The 22,439-nt window shown below is 47.0% G+C and overlaps 1 protein-coding gene across 1 annotated transcript in view; it reads left to right on the top strand.

Annotated features, from left to right (window-relative positions):
* The window catches only part of CFAP91 (cilia and flagella associated protein 91), a 32,477-nt gene extending 18,925 nt beyond the window's left edge, over positions 1-13,552 (top strand). Inside the window, exons 12-18 of the mRNA XM_076348566.1 lie at positions 1,848-1,919; positions 3,476-3,622; positions 6,713-6,934; positions 8,226-8,374; positions 9,592-9,683; positions 12,904-13,216; positions 13,297-13,552. Coding sequence (XP_076204681.1) covers positions 1,848-1,919; positions 3,476-3,622; positions 6,713-6,934; positions 8,226-8,374; positions 9,592-9,683; positions 12,904-13,211 — 990 coding nt within the window. The 3' untranslated portion in view covers positions 13,212-13,216; positions 13,297-13,552. The remainder of the gene's footprint in view (positions 1-1,847; positions 1,920-3,475; positions 3,623-6,712; positions 6,935-8,225; positions 8,375-9,591; positions 9,684-12,903; positions 13,217-13,296) is intronic.
* The last annotated feature ends 8,887 nt before the right edge of the window (positions 13,553-22,439 follow it).

Genomic DNA, 22,439 nt, shown 5'->3' with positions numbered 1-22,439 from the left:
ACTTCAGCCACTGAAGAGCAGTGCTAACTTCTCCTGCCTTGCAGAATCCACGTAAGGTTTCTCCTACCAGCTGGCTGCAAGGAGCACTGAAAGCAAGGCTCTTCTCTGTTGTTAATGCTTCTCTTCCTGCCAGACACAGATACAAGTACCAACTGCTAAGTGCACCAGCCTCTTCCTGCTGGAGTTGAGGAGCTCAAAATGAAAGCGTGCCAGAGTGACAGGCAGGCGATGTGCACCATAAGGGATATAGAAGAAAGTGGAGAGAATGGAGGCACTACTGCAGGCCTCCTCAACTCCTCTTCCCCAGTCATTTCTTATGCACTTACTAGCCACAACAAGCTCACAGAGCGACTCTGAATTCCTTCACTGGTTTATCACTTTCTCCCAGCCCCCTCTAGTTTTCAGCCTGCTCCTAGATCCTTCTATATACTTAATTCTTTTTTTTTTTCCTGCAGGGCATGATAGGCTTTCCATCTCCCCTCATTCTTTCTTGTTGGTCTGTAGCAGGCAGATGGAGAAGTTGATGATTACCCTTGCTAAGGCATCATTTGCAGCACTGAACAACAGAAGTACAGAAAAATGCATCCCACAAAAATTTAAACCAAATCTTAGTTTACATCAAACCAAGCAGTTTGGCTTACCTGTCCAGTATATGTGCCATCTCCATTTCCAAAACTGTGTCCTGAAGGGCTTTCACACTGTGGCCAGATGATGTGGTACAGTTTAGCTGTCTAACTAGACTGGAAATTCATCCCCTCTTTCCAGAGAAAAAGAACATCCAAAGCATAAGGCAGTCCTTCGGCTAGTTCTGCTTTGCTGCTCTGGGGTGGTGGTGTGGAAAGGCAGGAATGCTTCCTTTTGCTTTTGGAAAACTTAATCTTCAACACCTAAAAAAAACCCGGATACTAAGATTCAAGCCCACACCACTTCTCTCATCCCACGCTCTTCCCTGTTTTTCCGGCACTTCTAAAATACCACATTTCAATGCAGACCTCATAGACTCTTTATAAACTTCCTTGCAATTTTTAGGTTTCTTTTTATCTTTCCGAGGCACCCAATGGGCTTTTTCATTCTGCTGTCAACTCCAGACTAGAAGACCCCTCGGCAGGAAAAAAATGCTGCCAGCTGTGTTTCCTCTATTTAAAATAAGCCTTTTCTTTTTTCTTCTTTCCTCCTATGGTCATGTTCCCTTTCCCACTGTGCTCCATCATTCTTCCAAGTTGGTATCAGTCACACAATGCTAGGCCAGTGAAGTTCTCAGAGACAAATCGCAATATAATGTAATTAATTTTACTTCCAAACTATCACTTTCCGAGTCTTAAATTTACTGAGTTACTCTGATAAAGGTCACCACTGGAATAAATATCAAAAGAAAAATTGTATATGTTCCCTTTTAATTTAATCCCTTTATTTATGGTTAACAGCTCTCTTGCACCTCCTTCAACAATAATTTTATCTCTTTAGCGTCTTGACCTGTTAAATTAATGTAGCTGACGCTCATTTTGCAAACGCAGATTCAGTCAAGCTACAAATAGAACTAATGCATACAGTAATTTTCTCCATCAGCATCTCCTTATCATTAGGTACTCGTCTCTAAAGACCCTCTAAAATCTCAAATAGAATCTAATTATACAGCCTTTATCCCCCATCTCTTGTAAAACATGGAATTACGTATTATTCTGACTCACCTTCCTTTCTCTAGAAATTAGAAGAATGGTGTTCAGAAACAACTGAGAAAAAAATGGATATGAGTTAGACTTTTTGACAGTTAGATGGATAATCTATAGAAATCTCAGTCTCCAAAGAATTAATTAATTATTGTGTGGATGTTTGTTGTGTTTTGGCAGGAGGAAGAGGAAACAGAACTGGCAGTGATCTGTCTGCAGAAGTTGCTCCGAGGCAGGGCTATTCAGAACATGGTATTCTGTGTTTCCTTCTTTATGTCTCTCTTCAGAATGTGGGAATGGTTGAAAGTGTGTTTGCAATCTTTCTTCCACAGCACTAATCAAGGGTAATGAGGCTTCTGCAGCATATCTTCCTGTATGTTATCTGGAGTCCTTCAAGGCTGAAGTCTTTGCTCTCCAGCCCAAATTTCTTACAGGAACTTCTAGGTTCCTACACGTGTCTGTGAGTGTCTTCCTGTTCCTGCCATCCCCTGCACTCAGCTGTTTAATTAGATGCTTCATAGCAGAATTACTCAAATGGCAAATTCTAGACTAGATCTGGACCATGAGTACATTTTGCCTTGATTGTGCCAAGATCCCAGGCACAAGAAACCTCCCACATCCCAGCAGGGCAGCTTGTATTTCATGCCATCTTTCCAGCTTCCTGTGATGGTGAGCTGAACCTTAGATGAGGAGTAGCTGAAGCATACCATCATGATTTCCAGCAAGTGCAGGACCCATCATTCTGCTTTCAGTGGAGCAGAAGTGGGTCTAGGTAAAAATTAATTGAGTAGCTATGCTCCGTGGGCTTTATATTAAGCAAGTCTATCACTTTTGATCAGACCAGTCCAGAAGGTTTGTTTTCATGCCTGCTGAGAATATAATTGATATTCTCTCTTGCACTAACTATTTAACAGTTGTGAAGTGTTCCCATGTGGGACCCTGACCTGAGCTTTAGCAAACAATGCAATACCATGGAAGTGGCTTGAGGTGGAATATAGACTTCCCAAGTCTTCTCCAGTTCTGTGGTGATCTATGAGAAGGATGTTTGATGCCATTGCAGAACTGTTGACTTTCACATCATGAAACGTCCCACTGTTTTAGGAATCTCCTTCCGGTTACTACTGGATCAGAAATATATGACTTATTTGGAGAATGACGTGAGCAGGGTTAAGTGATCCTTTGTTGCTGTTGGAAGCCCTGTTGGAAGAGAGGGGGAATGAAAATAAGACAGTGTCAGGGAAGGGCTGGGCCACATAACCCCGTAACAGGGACAGCAGCAGTTTCAACAACCTCCCCACCAATTTATTGCTTTGAGCTGTTGCTGGACTCCCTCAAAATGAAGGTCAGAGAACAGTGTATGTTGAAATAGGAGACATCTAACCCTGGACTGAGAAAAAGGGGCAATGCTCACACTGGGAAGCTTTGACATTGAGGCTGATATAACAGGATATCCAGAAGGCTATTGCCCTTTTCACTTGACATTGGTGTTGCTGTTCTGCATTCCAGTGGTTTGAGTTCTGGGTGAAGACAAACAGAATTAAAAAAAAAAATATAATAAAGTAGCAAGGGATCATCTATACTCCACAGCAGAAGGTCTCAACTTCCATCTTCTATGCAGGAGGGTTTAGGCAAGATTTACCTGACAGCTGTAGTGTTTGCCTAAATGCGGCCACAAATTTGTTACAGAGAACTAGGTCTCAGAAACAGCTGACCTTGCAACTTGGAGAAGAAGGGTGTGCTCTGCTGGCAAAACATGTTGATCTATATTCTCCATTTAATATGCCTTGTTGTTTAACTTTATTTTAAAGATGTTTGAAGGGAAGGAGAAGCGGCTGGAACTGATCCGAGAGTTGCGCACCACTCACGCACTCCAGGAGGATGGACAGCTGCTTTTGAAGGCAGAGGAGGAAATGACACTGGCTCTACAGCAACAGCATGACTTGCAAATGCACAAGGTTTGCCTGTATAGATGGGAAGGCTGATTCACAGCACTGTCCTGACTGGGCACTCTGTACTTGCAGTACTACCAACACTCTCGCATTTAATTTCTTTATGTTTTCTATTATCCACAGCACAGAAAGCACCCCAAGTAACAAAGATGCTCTCCTAGCACAGGCCAAGCATTGAATGCCTGAGGGGCTAAAATTGCTCTCTCACTGCTCTGGGGGTTCTGGGGAATCTCAGAAACAGACTGAGGCACCTTGACCACAGCTGCTACTCAGGCTGCGCTTGCTTTGTTTGCAGACAGAGCACTTATTTTTATTTACAGGGCTTTAACAAACTGCACTGTCAGACGAACCTCAGTTTTCCCACATTTCAATCCATTTGACTGGTGCTGTGACCTGGCATCACAATACATGCTTGTCACTCACATCTGTCAGATGTTTTACTGAATGTGTGTTACTGCTCTGTCCTTTCCCTGTTCCTTTTCTAGCTTGGCACCCTCGCAGGCTCCTCCTCAGGCATAAAACATCACAAAAGAAGCCAAAGCAGACTTACTTTGTAAATCTTGCTGGGATTGAGACTTCTAGGACCTTAGCAATGGTGTCACATTGTTGTACTTGCCACTGTTACGGAGAGCAGAGAAATTTTGGGCTCCATCCTCTGCCAAGGATCTAGTGAGAGCTGGGGATGCAAATTCCCATCCTATTTCCTTGCAGGGCCACAACCTTCCAGAGCAAAATGAATCAAATGGCAGATGCGGTCTGAAATGGATCATAAAGAAATTTTGTCCAGACTTCACTGCATCTCAGATATACAGTATCTCCCACATTCCTGCAGATTTTCCTATAGTTTTTACTACTTTCCTGTTTTTTCAGTGACCAGCTGTGAGGCAATTCTGCAGGTTCCAGATTATAACAGCATCCACTGGCCAGCTGGCCCGGCAGAGGTGAAGCCAGAGCACTGCTTCCTGCTGGGTGGGCAGCGACAAAATTTCCCCTCAGATCTCAGTAAAAATTGAACCGGGTGACTGTGTTTTACTGTTTATCATTTCCAGGTGCTCCCTCCTACACAGGGAGCCCAGGTGTGGAATGCAGGAATAGAGAGTTTTTCTACTGAGGAATTAAGAGAAAAATAAATGCCTTAGGCATTAGGAACTTGAAATGCTCTTTCTCTTCTGGAAGCCCAGGTGAGAGTGAAGGAGAGAGCAGTTCAGACACCATAATGACATTCACAGAGAAGGAGAGAGAGCAAATGGTAAAGATGCTGACCTCTGATCTCAGAATTTCCTTTTGGGAGAGCCACTATCCCCCTCTGCTGGTATCTACCTCCTCTACTCTTGCATTTTTTTTTACTATGTCTCTGAAGGCATACAGTCCAAGGCTCAGGTCTTCAAACACTTTGAACTTTAAAACTCTCTGGAGTTTTCTATGTGTGTGGCTATTCTAGAAAGTCATTGATGACTCACAGTTCTTTAATTTTTGGTGGTCACAGTTTTTGTTCAGGTTTTTGACCTTTCCAGTATAAAGAGAGGCATTTTTCAAGAAATGCTTCCTGCAGAAAGAGGACAGAAACGCCCGATAAAATGGTCAAAGATGAGGGGTTGAAAATTTCCAACTTCGTACATAACAAAAGTCTAAGACAAGAGTGTTCCTGGGTTGTTTTCCTCCATTTCACACCAGTTTTAGACACAGCACCTGGAGCAATAAAGAAGCAGCAGCATGTTAGTTCCATGTTATCCCTCCCTGTGGGCTGGTGCAGTTACTGCATTGCCATCCTCCATCTTAAACACCCATGGGCTAAGCACTGTCACTTCTAGATGTGTGCAACACTGACAATCCCACTTTCTTTGAAACACTGCATGAGCAAATGAGCTGATTTATTACTACTTGTCTGGGATATTTCAGCTCCGTTTTGAGTTTTACATTCAGGTCTACTCTGTTATTGCCTGTTTATTCCAACAGAGGCACAGCATCCCAGCCAGTTCCAGACATTCCCTCCTGCCAAGGACTGTGGCTTCATAGTCCATACTGGAGATAGATAATGAACTTACCATAGATCTTGTCCCTTTCTGAAGTGCAATCACGCATACCCAACCCATAAAACATGATGTGCTTGGAACAAGGAGTGAATGGCACAGTAACACTGAACACTTGGAATCTAGTCTCAGCTCTGTCACAGACTTTCTGATTTTCCATTACCTGGAATTTTGAGGTCTCGTTTGCACTTCTGCAAACTCAATATAATTACTGTTGATTTGAATTTGTTAGCAATTAGTAACTTGTACAGTTTTAGGTAATAACTCAATAGCTAAACCTGTAGGGACTCACGGTTGCTGTAGTATCTCAGCAAGTTGAATCACTTTGGTCGCATCATAAATGTCCAACCAAAGATGTACCATTTCACTGAGGTAGCTTTGAACTGTAACAAACATTTTGTATCCTTAGGGGAGGATAGAAATGTGGCTGTACTCACAATTGCACAGTTTCCTAAACCTTTACTCAAGCTTCCAACTCATAAAGAGTGAGGGTTTTCTTTCCAAATGCTGGAAAGAAGGTTCATTTGCAACTTTTGATCCTATTTTTCTGTTCTGGTCTAGCTAAGCTTAGCACAGAAAGATGGAGGGTATGCAGCTGAAGTCATTTCATTGTCACTTTTATACCTCCCCTTTCTTGGTCTGGGCAGTGGAGCATTCCCCAGTAACAAGCAGATGGCCTCAGCAACTATTCGGGTTATACTCACAGCCACAGAAGTACTTCATAATACCTGGAATATAGCGCGTCTAGTGCTTTATCTCCTCCCACCCACCCAAGCATAGGGGCTGCTTGTCCTAGTGTGACAGTATCGGGACTATTCCCGCCCTCACTAGTTTTGCCATCTTTTAGCCTCTTTATGCCATCAGAGCCTATATACAGGAACATTACATTTTGCAGAATCCAGGCCAGCGCATGTAAAACAAGAAGAATGCAAAACTCCTAGGGTTGTCCCATGGCTGGTCTGAGTGGATGTTGCAGAGCTGTTTCACATGCCTGTGGTAGTCCTGGGACTTCAAACAACATTCCTGGGGTTTGTAACACAATTCTTTGCATTTTTTTTTTTAAAAGCTGTCATCAGTGGAGAACCACTTGGCCAGGGAAGAAGGAAGGGTACTGGCAAACATATTTGATTTCCTGTCCAAAGAGCTGGTGAGGCTGCAAGAAGAACGGAAGATCCATGCTTTTGTCATGCTGGCTGAGAGGCAGAGGCGGATGCGGGAAGCGGAGGAGAGCGGACGTCGTCAGGTGGAAGAGAGGCGGCGCCAGGAAGAAGATGAGATTTTCAAACAGGCAGGGGAGGGAGACTGGTGGGACTGTGGGCGGCTTGTAGGAACTGCCTCCTTGTGGGAAGGTCCAGATGGAAGGGAGGTGCTTCTGCTCTGACTTTGGTGATGGCTAGTTTTAAAATTGCGGGGGAAGGCTTGGTGAAGAGAGGGTGATTCCTTCCTAAAGAGTCATGCCTATTAAATTAAGGATGATCTGAATACCCCTACAGAGAGTCCTGTTAGGCATATCATGAATGGATGTAGGTTTCTAAATTTCCACAACAAACACCTATGGAGAACAGATGTACCTAGATCATCTTTAGGAATAATATTTTGTCAGCACTTTGTCTGTCCAGCAGAACTATTAGGTGCTTTCCCAGGAAGGATGCCTTTAAGCAAGGTTTTGGAAAGATTTTGCCCCCAAAAAGTGGACTGCAAATAACAAGAGGTACAAAAATTATTTTGAAGTAATGATAATGGATAACATAACCTTGAAATCCAGAAACAAAAATCCTGAATTACCATATTCCATAACTATTCTATAGTGCTATTCCTATTCTCTAGCTCCTGACTGCATGAAGCATATTTCTCCCAGTTGAAAGGAATGAGTGGGAGCCTAACTGACTATACCAATAATTTTCAAACTTTGTGGGAGGAGGTTAATACCAAGAGAGTCTGGCATCATGTTTATTTTTCTTTTAATTTTAGCTTCTCCTCTTACCTTTTCTGCATCCCTGAGTGGGAAGCAAGGAGGGTCAAAGTGCCGTAAGCTTATGCCTTTCAGACTAGCAGAAGGAAAACACCCATTTCTGGAACCTCTGCTCTACAACCATTATAAGGAAACCAATAATTTTATCTTGGTTTTATTCATGTTACTTTGACTGGCTTGATGGAACCTTTCCCATCAGGATTTGCTTGAATGAAAGCTGATTAATTTACTGAAGTCAATACTGATGATGATTTTTTGGCAGTTGTTGCTCAGGGGACCGTGAGAACTGAGGAAGCAACTGCCATTGCATTCACAGAACTAACCTGCTCCAGCAGTATTGGATCTGCGGATAAGTTTTTCTTCCACCACTGTTTCTTTCCTGCATTTGTTTCTGTTCAATTAGTTCTCAGAAAGAATTTTTAGAAAATAAATTTTTACACAAGTTATTCTTCCCAGAAAGCACCTCTGAAACCAAATCTCAGGCTGGCCTACCTGAAATTAAGAGTCTGGTGAAAATTTCTTGTTCTTGCTTCTTTGGAAATCTGCTTCCACCACGCTCCTGGCACAGCAATAGGCAGAGGAACAATATCTTGGTGTTTTGTTCCAGGTGGTGAAAGTGCACCAGAGCACTATTGACTCCTACTTGGAAGACATTATCCTGAGTAGCATGGAGAACACAGCTGAAGAACAAGCCAGGGAAGAGATTCAGAGAATGGCTGTAGAAGTCAATGACATTGCTTACGAAATGGAAAGCCGGTACGTTATTGAACGGCACATTAGAGGCTGTTTACAGCAGTTTAGAACCTGCCTGACCATCTGCTTCTGTGGTTACGTGTATAATCTAAGACATGGGAAGGGCAGAGCAATACTGTTCGTGATCAGTTCATTAGCGTGACCGCTGTATGGGAACCACATTGTTACTACCTGGTACACACATATAAATCCATCAGGGCTTTATTTCTGTACAGCATGTGCCAGATTCCCTTTGCAAATCACTTGTGGGATCTGTGAATCACCCTTTTTAGACTTCTCCATGCCAATGTGATGCTGTGACTGAGCTTTAAGTGAATCTGGGAACTGCCTAAAGCAATACCCATTCATACTGGTCTTTTCATTTATTTACACTACTACAGAAAATCGGTTTGAAAGAGATGCTAAAAGATACAGCTATGCAGCAGTCTTTCATCCTGGGGTGGCTGTTCTTTAAGAAACTGCCAATTTCCTTGGGGTCAGTCATATTGATGGCTGCCTGACAAGGCACTTTGAGTAGAGTAAGTTGCTGAGAACACCACAGTCTTGTGTTTGGCTGGGGCATCAACAGTGAATACTTTTTAGGACCTGCCAAACCCCCAGTTCAGTTTCTATGCTCTTTTTTTGGAATTGAGCCATAAAAATCCCAATGACACAGTGACTCTCCTATGGTACAACAGCTGTGTATTTTGTAACTAGATGAATACACCCAGAATGTTGAAATCCTTGGGGAGAATGAAGTGTAGATAATGCATGCAGCCCCTGGGCCAATTGGGAACTCACCAAACACTGGCATGGAAAGGAGTACGGGGCCCAGCCAAATGCAGAGTCACAAAAGGGAAGAATTTAGCAAACTCAGCAATGGGCCAAAGACTGAATTGACAAAGACGCAAATCCTCAGAGGTATCTGCGTGTCTAACTCAGTTTGTCATCAGTGAGAACTGGGCTCCTAAATACCTTCAAGGATAAGGAGTCTAGGGTGATCTTCTCCCTGGAAATACTGCTTTCCAATGCAGTATTGAACACATTGGCAGTGCAGTGCAAAGGAGAATAGTCACACTGTCACCTATTTGTAGGATAAAGAGAGAACCAGCTGACAATTACTGCCATGACAATACACTCCCTTGAAAATAGTGAGAATATTTACAAGGGAGTCTTGTGTTTGCAGAGGTGATCTGAAAAGAAAATTAAAATACTAATACCACTCTGCATCTGTTCTGTAGTCGAACTCGCCTACAGTCAGAAGAGATTGTAGCAGAGCTCGTTTATGACTTCCTGATTCCAGAAGCTGAGAAAATGTCTATCAGAGAAAAAGGTAAGGAGTCCAGTAACTTTATTCTCTTCACGAACTGGTTCACCCTCCTCACTCTAGCTCACTGAAAGGAAGGATGCAGTGCCAAAAGTTGTCTCAGTTCTCTGAGATTCCTCTTTTGCACTCTGCAGGTAGAAAGTTAAGCCCTCTGACCCTTTTTCACCAATTTCTTATGAGCTTTAGTCTTTTAAAATGGTGGCCTGAATTCAGACCTGATGTAAATTTGTTGTATCTGCAACAATAAAACTACATGACAGGAAGCAGCCCATTGCACCTTCAAAAACAAACCGGGAAAAGTCTTTAAGTAGCATGGCTGTGAATGGTCTATTATATGGCAATTTCTAAAAACTGTCAAAGTCTTTAACAGGCAGATTACTTAAATATATGCCATATGCGGAAGGAAGATTATGTGCTTTCCTATGCTTTCCCCTTCCCCCCTCAATTGGTTGAGAGCTAGAAGCAAAGATAAGGTTTTAGGGTTGGCTGTAGTGGCATCATGTTTTAAGTAGATAATCTTGCAGTTGTAAAGGATGCTTCTGTTTAGCCAAAATGGAATAGTATCTGTCAAAATACAGAGGGGAAGGCCCTGGAAACCTGTGTATTACATTGAGGATCATGAATAAATGGCTGTTCTTAACTGGGATGTTTCCACTGACCAGCACACTCAGAAGACCGTGACTAAACCAGTCACCCATAGAAAGTGGACACAACCTAAGAAAAGCAATTGTATCACAACTGAGTCTGAAGCAGTCCTTGCTGCAGTGTACTTCTCTGACTTGAGAACAAAAGCACTTACTTCATTGCTTTTATTGTTGCTTTGTGAATGAAAACACAAACCCTGCAAACACATTTTGTGGTCTCTGAATTGTGCAGACTTTTTTCTTCCTAGTTTGTGTATTTGTCACAACAACAGTATCTATTCAGCAGCTGGCAATTCTGCATAAGCTTAAATCAGCTCCCTTCTCCTTAGCCTTGCTTCTGCAAGCCTACCAAAGCAGGTGATGTTATTTTAGTCAATGAAGCCTACAGCTCAGGCACTAACACAGGTTAGCCTGTCTCAGAAAGGAGAACAGAAAGAGAAGACCTGGAGATTGCCTAGGATTCTGGACATACAGCGGTACCAGCAAGGAAGAAAGTATGTACTGGGCTTAAATGCAACAGCAGCTGACGAACAAAGCACCTCAGAAGCACTCCCAAGCAACAGAGGATAAAAATCTTCAAAATCTGTGATAGCTACAGTGGGTTTGCCTGGAAAGCAGAGCTAGACCCAGGCAAAAATTAAAGTGGATACTGGAGGAAGAGCTAAAGCAATAGGTGATAAAGTACAAGACCTCCTTCAAACGTGGTCAGGTGAAATTTGCCACAATATTCTTGTGACAGCAGACATTGAATGTCAGGAAGAGACCTGGCTTGTACTCTCTTCTGCTATTGCAGCTTGGGGTGGAGGGGACTCCATACTCTTAAGAGATAGCTGAATTCTACTAAATGTCTACAAATGCTCTCATGAACACACCCTGCCATAAACCTCCTGCACAGCGATACCTTCAAGGAAGAAGAATCAGTAACTATTCCATATAAATCCAAAGGAGGTAGTATCAAAGAATGGCATTAGATCTTACGAGCACGTAAGTGTATTGTGTTTCTGTGGCAGCTTTTAAAGCTTTCCCTATAGTGAGCCAGATTATTCATTATGAAACTGTGTTTTAGCAACCTGGCACATGGTTGAGCATACACCTTCCGTGAAACTAGGAGGAACTGATCTGAAAGCACGGTTGTCTGGCCTGCCAGAGGAGCAAATCCATTTGTAGAACAAAGATTTGAGGGCCTGCAAGTTCAGTCTTTGCCTACACTTTAGCTTCCCCTTAAACATCTCTATTTTGCCATTACCTAGTCTTTTCTTCTCTTGTTTTTTTTTTTCTCCTTTTGTTGCATTCCTATGCATAAAAGCAGGGATTATCCAATACTGGCTCATCCTGAAACTCCTCTGCACCTCACTTCTGAACCCTCCTTCATTGGAAGTAGAAGTCAATATGCTGATATGAAAAAACTTGCTTTTAAAAGGACAATTACTCACCAGTTTGAACCAGCTTTCTTTTAGATGGTATTCACTGTGGATGGAGGAAGGGACTGCAGCAATATCAGGAGAGTATTCCTGGTATAGTTGATACAGTTCATGTATACACGATTGAAGCCAAAATGCCTTTGGGTAGAGAAAGCTCTCCTGGGAATTGAGAGCTGGCTGGTGAAGGTCAGTTTTTCAAATGCAAGTGAGATCCAGTTGCATTCATTGTCGACAAAATGGACCTGGGAGATGGATAAACATAAACAGGATGGGTTAGTAACGTTGAGCGACTGAGTCAGTGACAGTATGCAGAACTGTATGACAGCATGCAAGGCACCAGTGGTTCAGATTCATAGTTAAAGTACAGCTCAGCCTTACAACATAAACAGACCAAAGCAACAAGAAAGTCTTGGACTTTTGCAGGGAAGTGACATGATGAGAGCCACAGCTCCTTCCTGCACCATTCCCCACACCCTCCTTACAAGCACGCAGTATTTCAATCCCCATGATTGTTTACCAGCATCGTAAGTCTAGAGGGAGAAAGAGGGAACAAAGAATGGTGAAGAGCAATGAAGAGAATTGTAGGGTGAATGCTTTGGCTTGGTAATTATTTCCCAAGAGGTGGGCTGGAAATACATACAAATGACATTGGATGAAAACCGTAAAACACGGTAAAGAACAATCCTGCAGTAGCAAAAGGGAGACGATAAGGTAGGTGCTTTAATGTGTCTATACTGTCTCCAAGTCTTTCTTTGAACTCAGTAAGAGTTTCTCAGTGCAGGCAAAATCATAGCACAGGAGAGGGAAGATTTCAGCTCCAGTCTTCCAGAGACCTGCTGCAATTAACGGACACTGAAGGAGAAGTTATTTTAAAGCCTGATAACGTGTCCTGGGCAGTTATGCCCTAAGCTGGAAAGGAAAACACTTTGGCTGCGTGTCCCGCTGTGTGGGCTGGTCTTCAAAGTGAAATGCAAAGTTGGTTGCTGCTATTAGGTGGCAGTAGAACGCTTTCAGCCAAAGTTAGAAGGGCGTGATTTTTTTTTCCTGAGATAGGCTTTTCCACAGCTGCAGGAGGGCTAAAAGCTATCCCTCCCTTCTCCCCTATGGAGAACACTGTGCTGTACATTTCCAAGTGAAAGCCTTACCTCTTTTTATGCACAGTGAGGCAGTCCCAAAGAAAACACATCTATGCTGCTCATCAGATCATCCACAGGGACACAGAGAGGGTAGTGGCTGATCTGGCACTACATCGGGAGACATCTGCCAGCAAGATAAAGGGAGATCCTCCTGCTGGGACAGCTAGCACTGCTTTGAGTGGGACAGCTGCTGGACCTAGTGCAGCTGACAGCACTTGCTCTGCCCCAGTTGCACATGAACTAGCTAAACTTCTGTGCGAAGAAAGCCCAGGAGAAACAGCAGTGAACCTTTCTGATGGATCAGACCCCCAGCCTCCTAGAGACAGAAGATGAGCCAGGTGAGTTTCCCTTCCCCTCTGTGATTTGGGCTCAGAGCACGGTGAAGGAGAGGGAAGCACATTATATTTACTTTTTTCAGGGCACCCAGAATGGAAAATCCTCTCTCTCCCTTGGGCTGTCCCTCCTGCTGCCTGCCAGCAATGTTGTCCTGGAACCACTCTGTCTACATTTTGGTGTGGCAGCCCCAGTCCAGCCCCCTCCACCACCTCCCCTCCTAGCTTTGGACCTCATTAGCTAATTTTCCTCTTTAATTATTAAGAGAAGCTTGAGTGAGAAAGCAGCGTTAGCATTCCTTGTTTGTTTTCCTGGCACAGACCAATAAAGATCTGCACCTGGGCTTTTGATAGTATTTCCTTGCATCAATAACATTAAATGAAAAAATATTCCAGCAGTGGGAAATTTTGAGTTGAGACCATGCACAGAGTCTTTTCTCAAGCATGCCCCACTGATTTCCTTAGTGGAGTAAAGCAGAGCGGCTTCCTGCATTAGCACTGCTATTAATAAAGCGTTGAACGAAAACGGTCAGATCTTGCATCATCTTTTCACATAATTAGTCCTTGCATAAAGAAAAGGTGCCCCTGACCTCAGCAGACTGGGTCCTGCCAACCAGGCAGTGTCTGGCACTAGTAACTACGGCTAGGTGATAGCAGAATGACATGGCGGGGGCTGACATAGCTGGCGCAAAGAACCCACTAGCCAGCGCTTACGGCTTTTCCAGAAATGTTACTCTTTGGGCTGACCTCTTCTTGCTTTTTATCATCCCAAAGGAGAACAATGCTGGAAAGACTTATTTTTCTTAGAACAGTGTTAGTCACTCTGGCTTTCCAGCTCCAGGGGGCTGTGCCGAAAGGATGCTGGCTTTGCCTTGTTTGCAAGCATGGGGGTGCTCCAGCTCAGGATGTCAGAAATCAGCAGGCTGCAGACAGGCGCAGTGCATCTGATCAGAGAGCTGTCAGGGACTTGCTCAGCTCTCCAGCACCCACCTGTCAAAATTCCTGAGGTCTGTGGGTTTAGCATCTGAAAGGTACATTTACACCGATACCGACATCAAACGCACCAGCTTTTGGAGGAGCAGGCACAGCCACACCACCACACCTAGAATGCTTACTCATTGATGGCTACAACTTATGCAACAAATAGCAGTATTTATTAGCTCTCAGTGTTAACGTGATAATGAGCTGATCTCTGTGTACGTCCATCATTTCTCAGTAACTGACAGCCTGTTTTTCGTGCTGGGTCTGTAAAGCCTCGGGTATGGTCCAGCTAACTAATCCTGAACATGGTGCTGCTCCTTCAAAACACAAATCAGCAGCTGGTCAAAAATTCAGGCTCATTAGTGAATTCCTGGAAAAATTTTGCATCAGGTTTCTGTTTTGTGGACTTGGGGGGGGGGGAAGAGAGAGGAGGAAAAAAGTCTGAATACCCCTGTATTCTGCTGATAAGAACTGGAGAGAGGAAACTGAGAGCTGCACCAAGAAACCACTGCTGGTCTCCAGGTCACTGAACCAGGGGCATCAGGTGGCTGGTGGGGTCAGGCAGCCTCTGTAAGTACTGCAAAACCTGGCAGGAGTCAGAGATGGGTGATGAGTTTTGGTTAGGACTCTGTGAGGATAATCCCATTAGGGTTTGGGGGTTTGGGAAAATTCTTACAGCGTACATAGCTAGTCAGTAAAAGGGAAGGTAGCAAATGCAAAAACATAGAAAGAGACACTCGCCACGGTGTGGGAGGAGAAGCTGTGCAGGGATCCGCTCTTTTGCCTCAGGCCACCTTGGACAAATTTAGCCTGCTTCAAAGAGGGGGGATAACACGAATCACAAGATCCGATGTAGTAAGAGAGACATGGAAAACTTGATGGAGCAGAACGGTAGAACAGGAAGACCGATCCATTGAGGCATTTACTGTATTTCTGAGATGGTATGTCGAAATAAACATTCTCCACGTGGCTCGTTGTACAATTTGACGTGGTTTTAAAAAGATAAGAAGTATTCCAACAGGTGTGGGAATGGACGTAGGTTGCAGCGCTCTGGTCTTCTGCAGGGTTACAGCCCTCTGCACGACAACGAGGGGGCAGGGGACTCCAGGTGCTATGCACAGGCTGAGCTATAAATGTCTTGGCTTCTGTTACGATTTAAGGGACACCATCAGGGTAAAGCCATCTTTTCCACGTGACATTGCCTAGCATGTAAACTGAAGGCCACGGCAGGATTCCTGCAGGAAACTCTGCTCTAGAAACTGCTTTCAGTTGTCATGTGCGGGGTTTTTTTTTTTTTTTCAAGCTTCGCAGAATGTGCTTTGAGAAAGAAAACGAGCACAGTGAGAGGGAATTGGGATCACAAATCAACAGCACAAGAATGCACCATTCCCTCTGCTAGCAGGAGCCAGAACAACCCGGAGGAGGAGCCCATACCCGAAACAAACACAGCAGATGCCTCCAGGGCTGCACCAATACGGTGGAAACACCGGGGAAATTCTGCTTGTCCCGCTTTTCTTTCACCAGCTGCCCGCTGGGAGGGAGCCTGGCTGTGCCGCTCTGCCGGCTTCTGCATCCAGACAGGTGCGGGAGACGCGCTGAACCAAATGAGCCTCTGGGGTCACTGCACTGTGAGAATGGTGAAAAATCGGTCCCTTTGCAGTAAATGAATGAATGCAAATTGTCTCGGGTCTTCCCTGCCGATACGGCTCTCGCAGTGTGGAAGGAGGAGATCCTATTGCGATAACTACAGTTCAGACCAGCAAAAAGGGCTTCCGGTAGGACAACTGGAAGCCAACGCACCTTTTTCGCTGGACACTTACTACATCTACGTTTTTGTCAACATAAAAACACAACAAACCCATGCTCTGCCATCTCTCCTGCCTCCCTTAAAAGCAACATGACCATCACAAAAGTTGCTGCTGTAGACCTGGCTGTGGTGCTGTTAAAAGAGTTCCTGCCGCTTCCTGAGCGCTGCTGTTTTCTCTGCTCCTGGTCTCGCAAGCACGCAGGATCTGCCTGCTGCTTTGCTGGGCTCAGTTCAGCCCTCACACAACTTTGGTGGGGGATAACCCTACAAGAATGGTCCCTACATGCCAAAGGCTTTTAACAAGGTCCGACTGCACTGATACTAACTTCACCTCCTCCCAGTCCTGTCTCCCTGCTTCCACCAAAATCCTGTTCATGCAGCTTTTCCTGCGTTTTTCTGACTGGTGAGTCAGTATCTTCTCGGCGTCCCCCAGCCTCCTCGCCTCAGTGCCCTCCAGAGTCGGACCTGGGCTTGGAAGAGGAGCCATTGTTCCATACCCACACTCTCCACCCCACCAGAGGCAGGAATTGTTTTGAACATCTGCCAAAACTGCCAACTCCCCGAGATGTTAACGTGTACACCTAGACTAGTAAATTCAGTTTGCCTGGGACCTCTCCTTGGTGGTGAGCCCGATACGCACAGCGCAGCCTGGATGGGATGCTTCCAAAACAGAGGAGCTGCACATGAAATGGCACCTGGAGGTGATTCCTGGCCCGTGGTCATTCCCAGGCTGCATCAAGCAACGGCGTGGGAGAGGGGTAGGAGACCCTGCCTGAAAACGTACGCTGCCTGTCCCTGCCAGGGACGACGTAACGATGTAGGCAGTCACATTTCAGTGCCCCGGAATGCTCTGCAGCATTTCGTTTACCAGCTGAACCTTGCAGAGCCCTGCCCTGCAGCACACACACAACCCCTGCCCCCGTCTCACAAGCGTGGGCAAGATGCCCAAAGGCCAGTGGGCCTCCCATGCAGCAGCACCAGGGCTTTGGTGCGGCTGGGTGGGTGCGCCAGACCGAGGCCCCCACCTCTCCTCACAGCCACTGCCGGGAGCAGAACTGGCAGGGGAAGCATCTCAACAGACACCGTTCGTGCACGAGAGAAAATCCCAGCGGGCCGATGGGGAGGGTGTATGCTGAAACCAGGGGAGGGGAGGCAGCTCTGGCTCTCTGCTCCGATTGTATCATTCGTTCCCTCTCGTTCTTCCTTTCCTCCCACACGCTGCGGCAACCCCACGCACCTCTTCCTCCACCTCCTGTGGCCGGAGTCCAGGCTGCTTCTCTTGGCCTGCTCCCACGTGCCAAAGCCCAGTCCTTCATGTAGCACTCAGAAGGGATGTCCCGTTCCCGTTTCCTTCCTGGGCTGCTCGCCTGTATCCACTTGTTACTCAGGGCCAGAGCCCTCCCCGGCCAGCCTGGCTCAGCACACCATCCCCGACAGACCTGAGAGCTGTGACTGCCCCTGCAAACACCCACCATCGCGGCTGGCCACTAGTCTATGGCTGGTTGGACCTGTTGCACAGCCCAGCCCAGCCCATGCCCAGCCGTCTGAGATTTACCACATCTAGTCCCCCCGATGAGGGGCTTTCATGGTAACCTGCACTCCTTGCCCGTCCCGGAGCTCCTCGGTCAGTGCAGGGCGCGGGGATGTTCATCCTCTTCCTTGGGGTAGCGGCTGGAAGCGTGCGGTGCTACCTGCAATGCAAATTGCAGTGAGCTAATTGCAGCTGCGCAGCAAGGACCCGATGCTGTTGCTCTTGGTGACGTCAGCGCTGAGCGTGAACAACACCAGTGCTCTGAATACAGATGCAGCAAGGAGCCTGAAACATTTAACCAGTGCTCTTACGTAGCCCCTGAACTGAGAGCGCACTAAGCCTTCTCCTAAATACCTTTCTCGGCCAGCATCTTCTCACCATTTTTACATCGCTAGCATTTGGAAAGCAGCCACTCCCACCAGCGTTATGGAGACTGAAAAGCTGCATTAGCTCCTCTCTCCTTAAGTTGCTGCAGGATTGATCCTGGGAACGACTCTCCCTTTTGTTTATTACTGAGCCAGTAATAGCCAGCCCTTCCCTTTAAAGCCTCTTGCAAACGCCATGTTGGTTCCTTACCCATTGAAGCCTTTCTCCACCTGCCCACGTAATTCTTCTGCCTCCAGCCAAATGCAAACCATTTTTCATTGCTGTGCAGGCCCCAAATTTGTTGTCTCCAGCAGAAACGGCTTCCATTGACCAACCTGTTCCTAGGCCTGGTGCCATGAAACAAAAATCTTGAGAGAGGAATGAGGTGTAACCGAGATGGTCCAAAGACTCCCCAGCAGGGTAGTTCCCTTCATTTCCCGAGACTGCTAACAAGTGACAGCATCCCAAGCAACATCAATGATCTTCTTGAGCAAAAATGCCCCCAGACAGCCCGGGTTTTGCCAGCAATCACCGTCCGTCTCCTGAGTACTCTTGCCTGGCAAAGGATTTGGTTACAGGAACAAGCTGCAGAAAGGAGGAGGAGGACACGCCTGCTCTTACGCCATAGGAAACATAGAATCATAGCATCATTCAGGTTGGAAAAGACCCTTAAGATCATCGAGTCCAACGGTTAACCTAGCACTGCCAAGTCCAGCACTAAACCATGTCCCTAAGCACCACATCTACACGTCTTTTAAATACCTCCAGGGATGGTGACTCAATCACCTCCCTGGGCAGCCTGTTCCAATGCTTGACAACCCTTTCGGTGAAGAAATTTTTCCTTACATCCAATCTAAACCTCCCCTGGTGCAACTTGAGGCCATTTCCTCTTGTCCTATCGCTAGTTATTTGGGAGAAGAGACCGACACCCACCTCGCTACAACCTCCTTTCAGGTAGTTGTAGGGAGCGATAACAGGGTAGCCGACAGGCTGGTGAGAGGAGGATGAATACCTTTTGCTTCCTCTCAAGCTCACGTGCTGTTCCCACCGCACGTCTGACCCTACCTCGCCCCCTGCAGCCCCGGCCTCCCTCTGGCAAGACTTGCCACGTGTTCCTGTGTCAGCGGCAGGCGTCTGGACCCCACCACGTGGAGGTGGTGTAAAGCACAGGGCGTTCAAGCAGCGAGCTAACATGAACAGTCCTGTTCTAACTCCTGGATTCCACCAGGATTTTTAAAAACTTTTTTAAAAACTTTTTTTAAAAGTTTTGCTTAAGAAAAAAAACTTTGCTTAAGGAAAAAAAACAAAAAACAAACCAACCCCAACCCCTCCATCTCTCTACTTAGCAATCCATTACATACCCAGACCCCAGGGCCCTGCCACCGTATGCAGGGCCCGTGGCTCCTCTGCTGGGAAGGGGCTGTGCTCTGCCAGGCAGCTCTGCCTGGGGACGAGGTTTCATTTGCCCATGGCCACGTTTTCTCGCTCTGCGGCAAGCAAAGGGGCTCTGCAGGCTGCCCTGCTGCGGCTCTCCTAACAGAGCACCCCAGTCACAAATGCTCTGCTGCAGCCACTCGCAAGCTTCCACAAGGGAAGAGGTTGTTCATTCCCCACTTACCTTCTCCTGGAGGACACAGCCTTGCCTCCGGAGAGCACGAGCAGAGATAGGTGATGCAGAGAGCGGGGAATCCCTGAAAGAGAAGGCTTTAACTCCACTGACTGTATGGGAGACCTACCCGGCCGCACGCAGACTCTCAGGGGGCAGTAGGATATAGCAAGAAGGTAGATAGTATCTGTGCCAGGGCATCAGGAGTTAGCTGGGCATGCAACAAGATCCAGGACTGCATTCCTGCGTCGACCAAAGGCAGGTGTTTGCTGTGAAAGTCCAACTCTCCCTTACAGCCCTGACCACTGTCACCTGTACTGTCTCCTGCGATGAGCACCAGCAGGAGTTTGTTTTGGGGGACCGGGCTCTGCTCCAAAGCCTCAGCAGTTGTATGACATTCACACCAAGGCGTGAGCCTGGGTTTCCTGCCGTGCCCCATGCGGTGTTGGCTACCTACGCACCTTCCTTCCCCACCAGAGCTCAGATTTGGCAGCAGGTTGGGTCTGACCCTGCAGCCTTTGGGCGCGACTGGTTTAGCAAAGCTAGCAAAGATGGAGCAGCCCTGCCCTCGCCAGAACCGCCACCCCCCAAGGCTAGCGAGGGAAGACAGGATGACAACCCAGCTGAGCCCTTCCTGGAGCCAAGGGAGGGAAGCGAGGTTCAAGACTGGCTAATGAGGTTGTGTACCATCTGCTGGGCTCGCTGTCTCCAAGCAACTGGACTTGGTGCTTCAGACACAAACCGCAGTGCTCCCGCTCTCCCCTCTGCGTTTTGCGGCTTGCTTCCCTCCTCCTTTGTGGTTCTCGTTCTTCTCCCACAGAAAGCGACTTGGACCTTACCAGCAGCAACCCGAAAGCTGCCACCTTCCAGATAACAAACGGTGCCAGTAGCTTTGATGCTGACTTTTAATTCCAACCCAGATGGCCGGAAGTTTGGTCGGTAAAGACAGAGCACGTCAGTGGAGCAGACTTTTGTACTGCATTCAGCTTGGTACCGCTTTGCGTTTGGATTAGCATTTTAAATCATTCAAAGGCGTTGGTGACCGACAACTAAGTGGATTTGAACCTGGTTTACAGACAGGTCTTCGAAAGGTATTTTCGCATGGGGAATGGTGACAGACCGACTGTTCCCTGGAAGGTTGTGTGGGGACTGGCTCTTGATGCTAAGGTGTTTCGTTATTTCTTTTTAAGTGGTGGTTGGGATGAAACTATAAAAGTCTCATTGATAGCATTTGCAGGGATTACAAGGGGAGGGAGTGATGGATAAACTGGGCAACCGCAGCCTCCGCACAGAAGGGCAAATGCAATCCTCAGGTAAGGAGACAGAGAGGCACCAGCTGCAAGATGCTCTCTAGTGCCTGTATTTGACATTGGAGAGACCGCCGTAGGAAATCTCTGGCTGGTTTTGGTACCCACTGCTTAAGGAGAGTGTTAAAAACAATTGTAGAGGAGATAGATACAATTGGAAAGATTAGAAAGACGTGAAGGAGCTGAAGATCCCCTTCCAGTCAGCTTAGCAAGAAGTTATGATGTGACCGGGTTCCCGGTCAAGGGGCTCTGACGTTCAGGAGACCTGAGGCTGGAGCAGAGGGTCCCTGTGCAAAGGCAGCGCAGAAACAGCCCGCAGCTCGCATTCGCAGTGAGAGAAGTTCAGAAGAGACAGAAGGCGCCAGTGCGTGTGCATCTGGAAAAGAAAAGTGCTCAAGGATAATTCACCACCACCCCAAATTACTGAGGATTGTGATGAACTCCCCATCAGCGGCAAACTTTAAATCAATAAACTCACCTAGCGAGGTGCTGTAGTTCAGGCAGCGATGCCTTTGCAGATGTAACTGTCCACCCCTAATGCCAGGGGCCGGACTGGTTGGGCAGAGCAGCCCTGGTCTCAGCACACGAGTTAGATGCAGCCCGAACCCCGGCGATGTTGTAGGGCCGACATAAGTGAAGGGACAGCAGCCGGTCGCCTGTGTTGCTCCTGGGGCGGCCAGGCTGTAGACAGCTGCCTGGCCCCGTCGCCCTGGTACCCCAGCACATGCCAGAGCAGCAGAGGCTGAACGAAACAAGACCCGTACCCCCGTCAGTGAGCCGGGGCGGGCTGGCACTTGCTTTGAGGGGTGCAGCTTCAGCACCCAGGAAGGGTGAGAACAGCCCCCACGTGGCTTAGTGCAGGGGAGTCAGTGCGTAGCAGCAAGCAGGGGGCGGGGGGGAAGCAGAGGGAGCTTAACGCAACACCCACAGTATGGACCCATCAAGGGCATCAACCGTCCTGTCACCGCTGGCTGCCCGGTCCAGGGAGCAAGGGACGCCTTGCTCTGCGGGGAGCGCCAGGCTTCACCCACTCCATCCTTTAACACACCGACCAGCTCGGTACCGGCAGCCTCTTCTCCAGTCCCGGCTGAATTTGGGCACAGGCGGCCTTTCTACTAAACCAAGGTCTCTCCCCGAGCAGCCGTCTGGAGGCGGCTGTCCCCGTGCCCTGGCAGCGCACCCCAGTCCCGGGCATGGCCAGAACACCCCCTTCCTGCCCCGCTCCCACCTCTCCTGGAGCTGCTCCGGAGCGGAGGCTCCAGCCTGGAGGCTCGCAGAGGGGGTTTCAGGGGACCACCGCGGCTCGTGGCACACAAACAAACCAAGAGGAGCCTCTTTGCAATATAAATTTGTTTTTATTGAAGCAGCAGTCACATGACCTCGCATCTAGCCTTTAGGATAGCGACAGAATGGATTCGGCAGGTCAGCCAGCCCAAAAAAGGATTTTTTTTTTTTTTTTCTTTTTTCTTTTGCACTAATAGACATGTCATGTTTAATACATACATTATCCAGTACCGGAAACCCAACTCAGAGATAGCTACGTGCTGATTTGCTGGAGGAACGGTCCACTGGACGTGGTCTCGACAAACTTTACAGATCACCACCAAATAACATTACTAATGGGATCAAAT

This window comes from Aptenodytes patagonicus, chromosome 1 (assembly GCF_965638725.1).
Source record: "Aptenodytes patagonicus chromosome 1, bAptPat1.pri.cur, whole genome shotgun sequence".
Lineage (NCBI taxonomy): Eukaryota > Metazoa > Chordata > Aves > Sphenisciformes > Spheniscidae > Aptenodytes > Aptenodytes patagonicus.
This window is presented reverse-complemented; position numbering and strand designations above follow the sequence as displayed.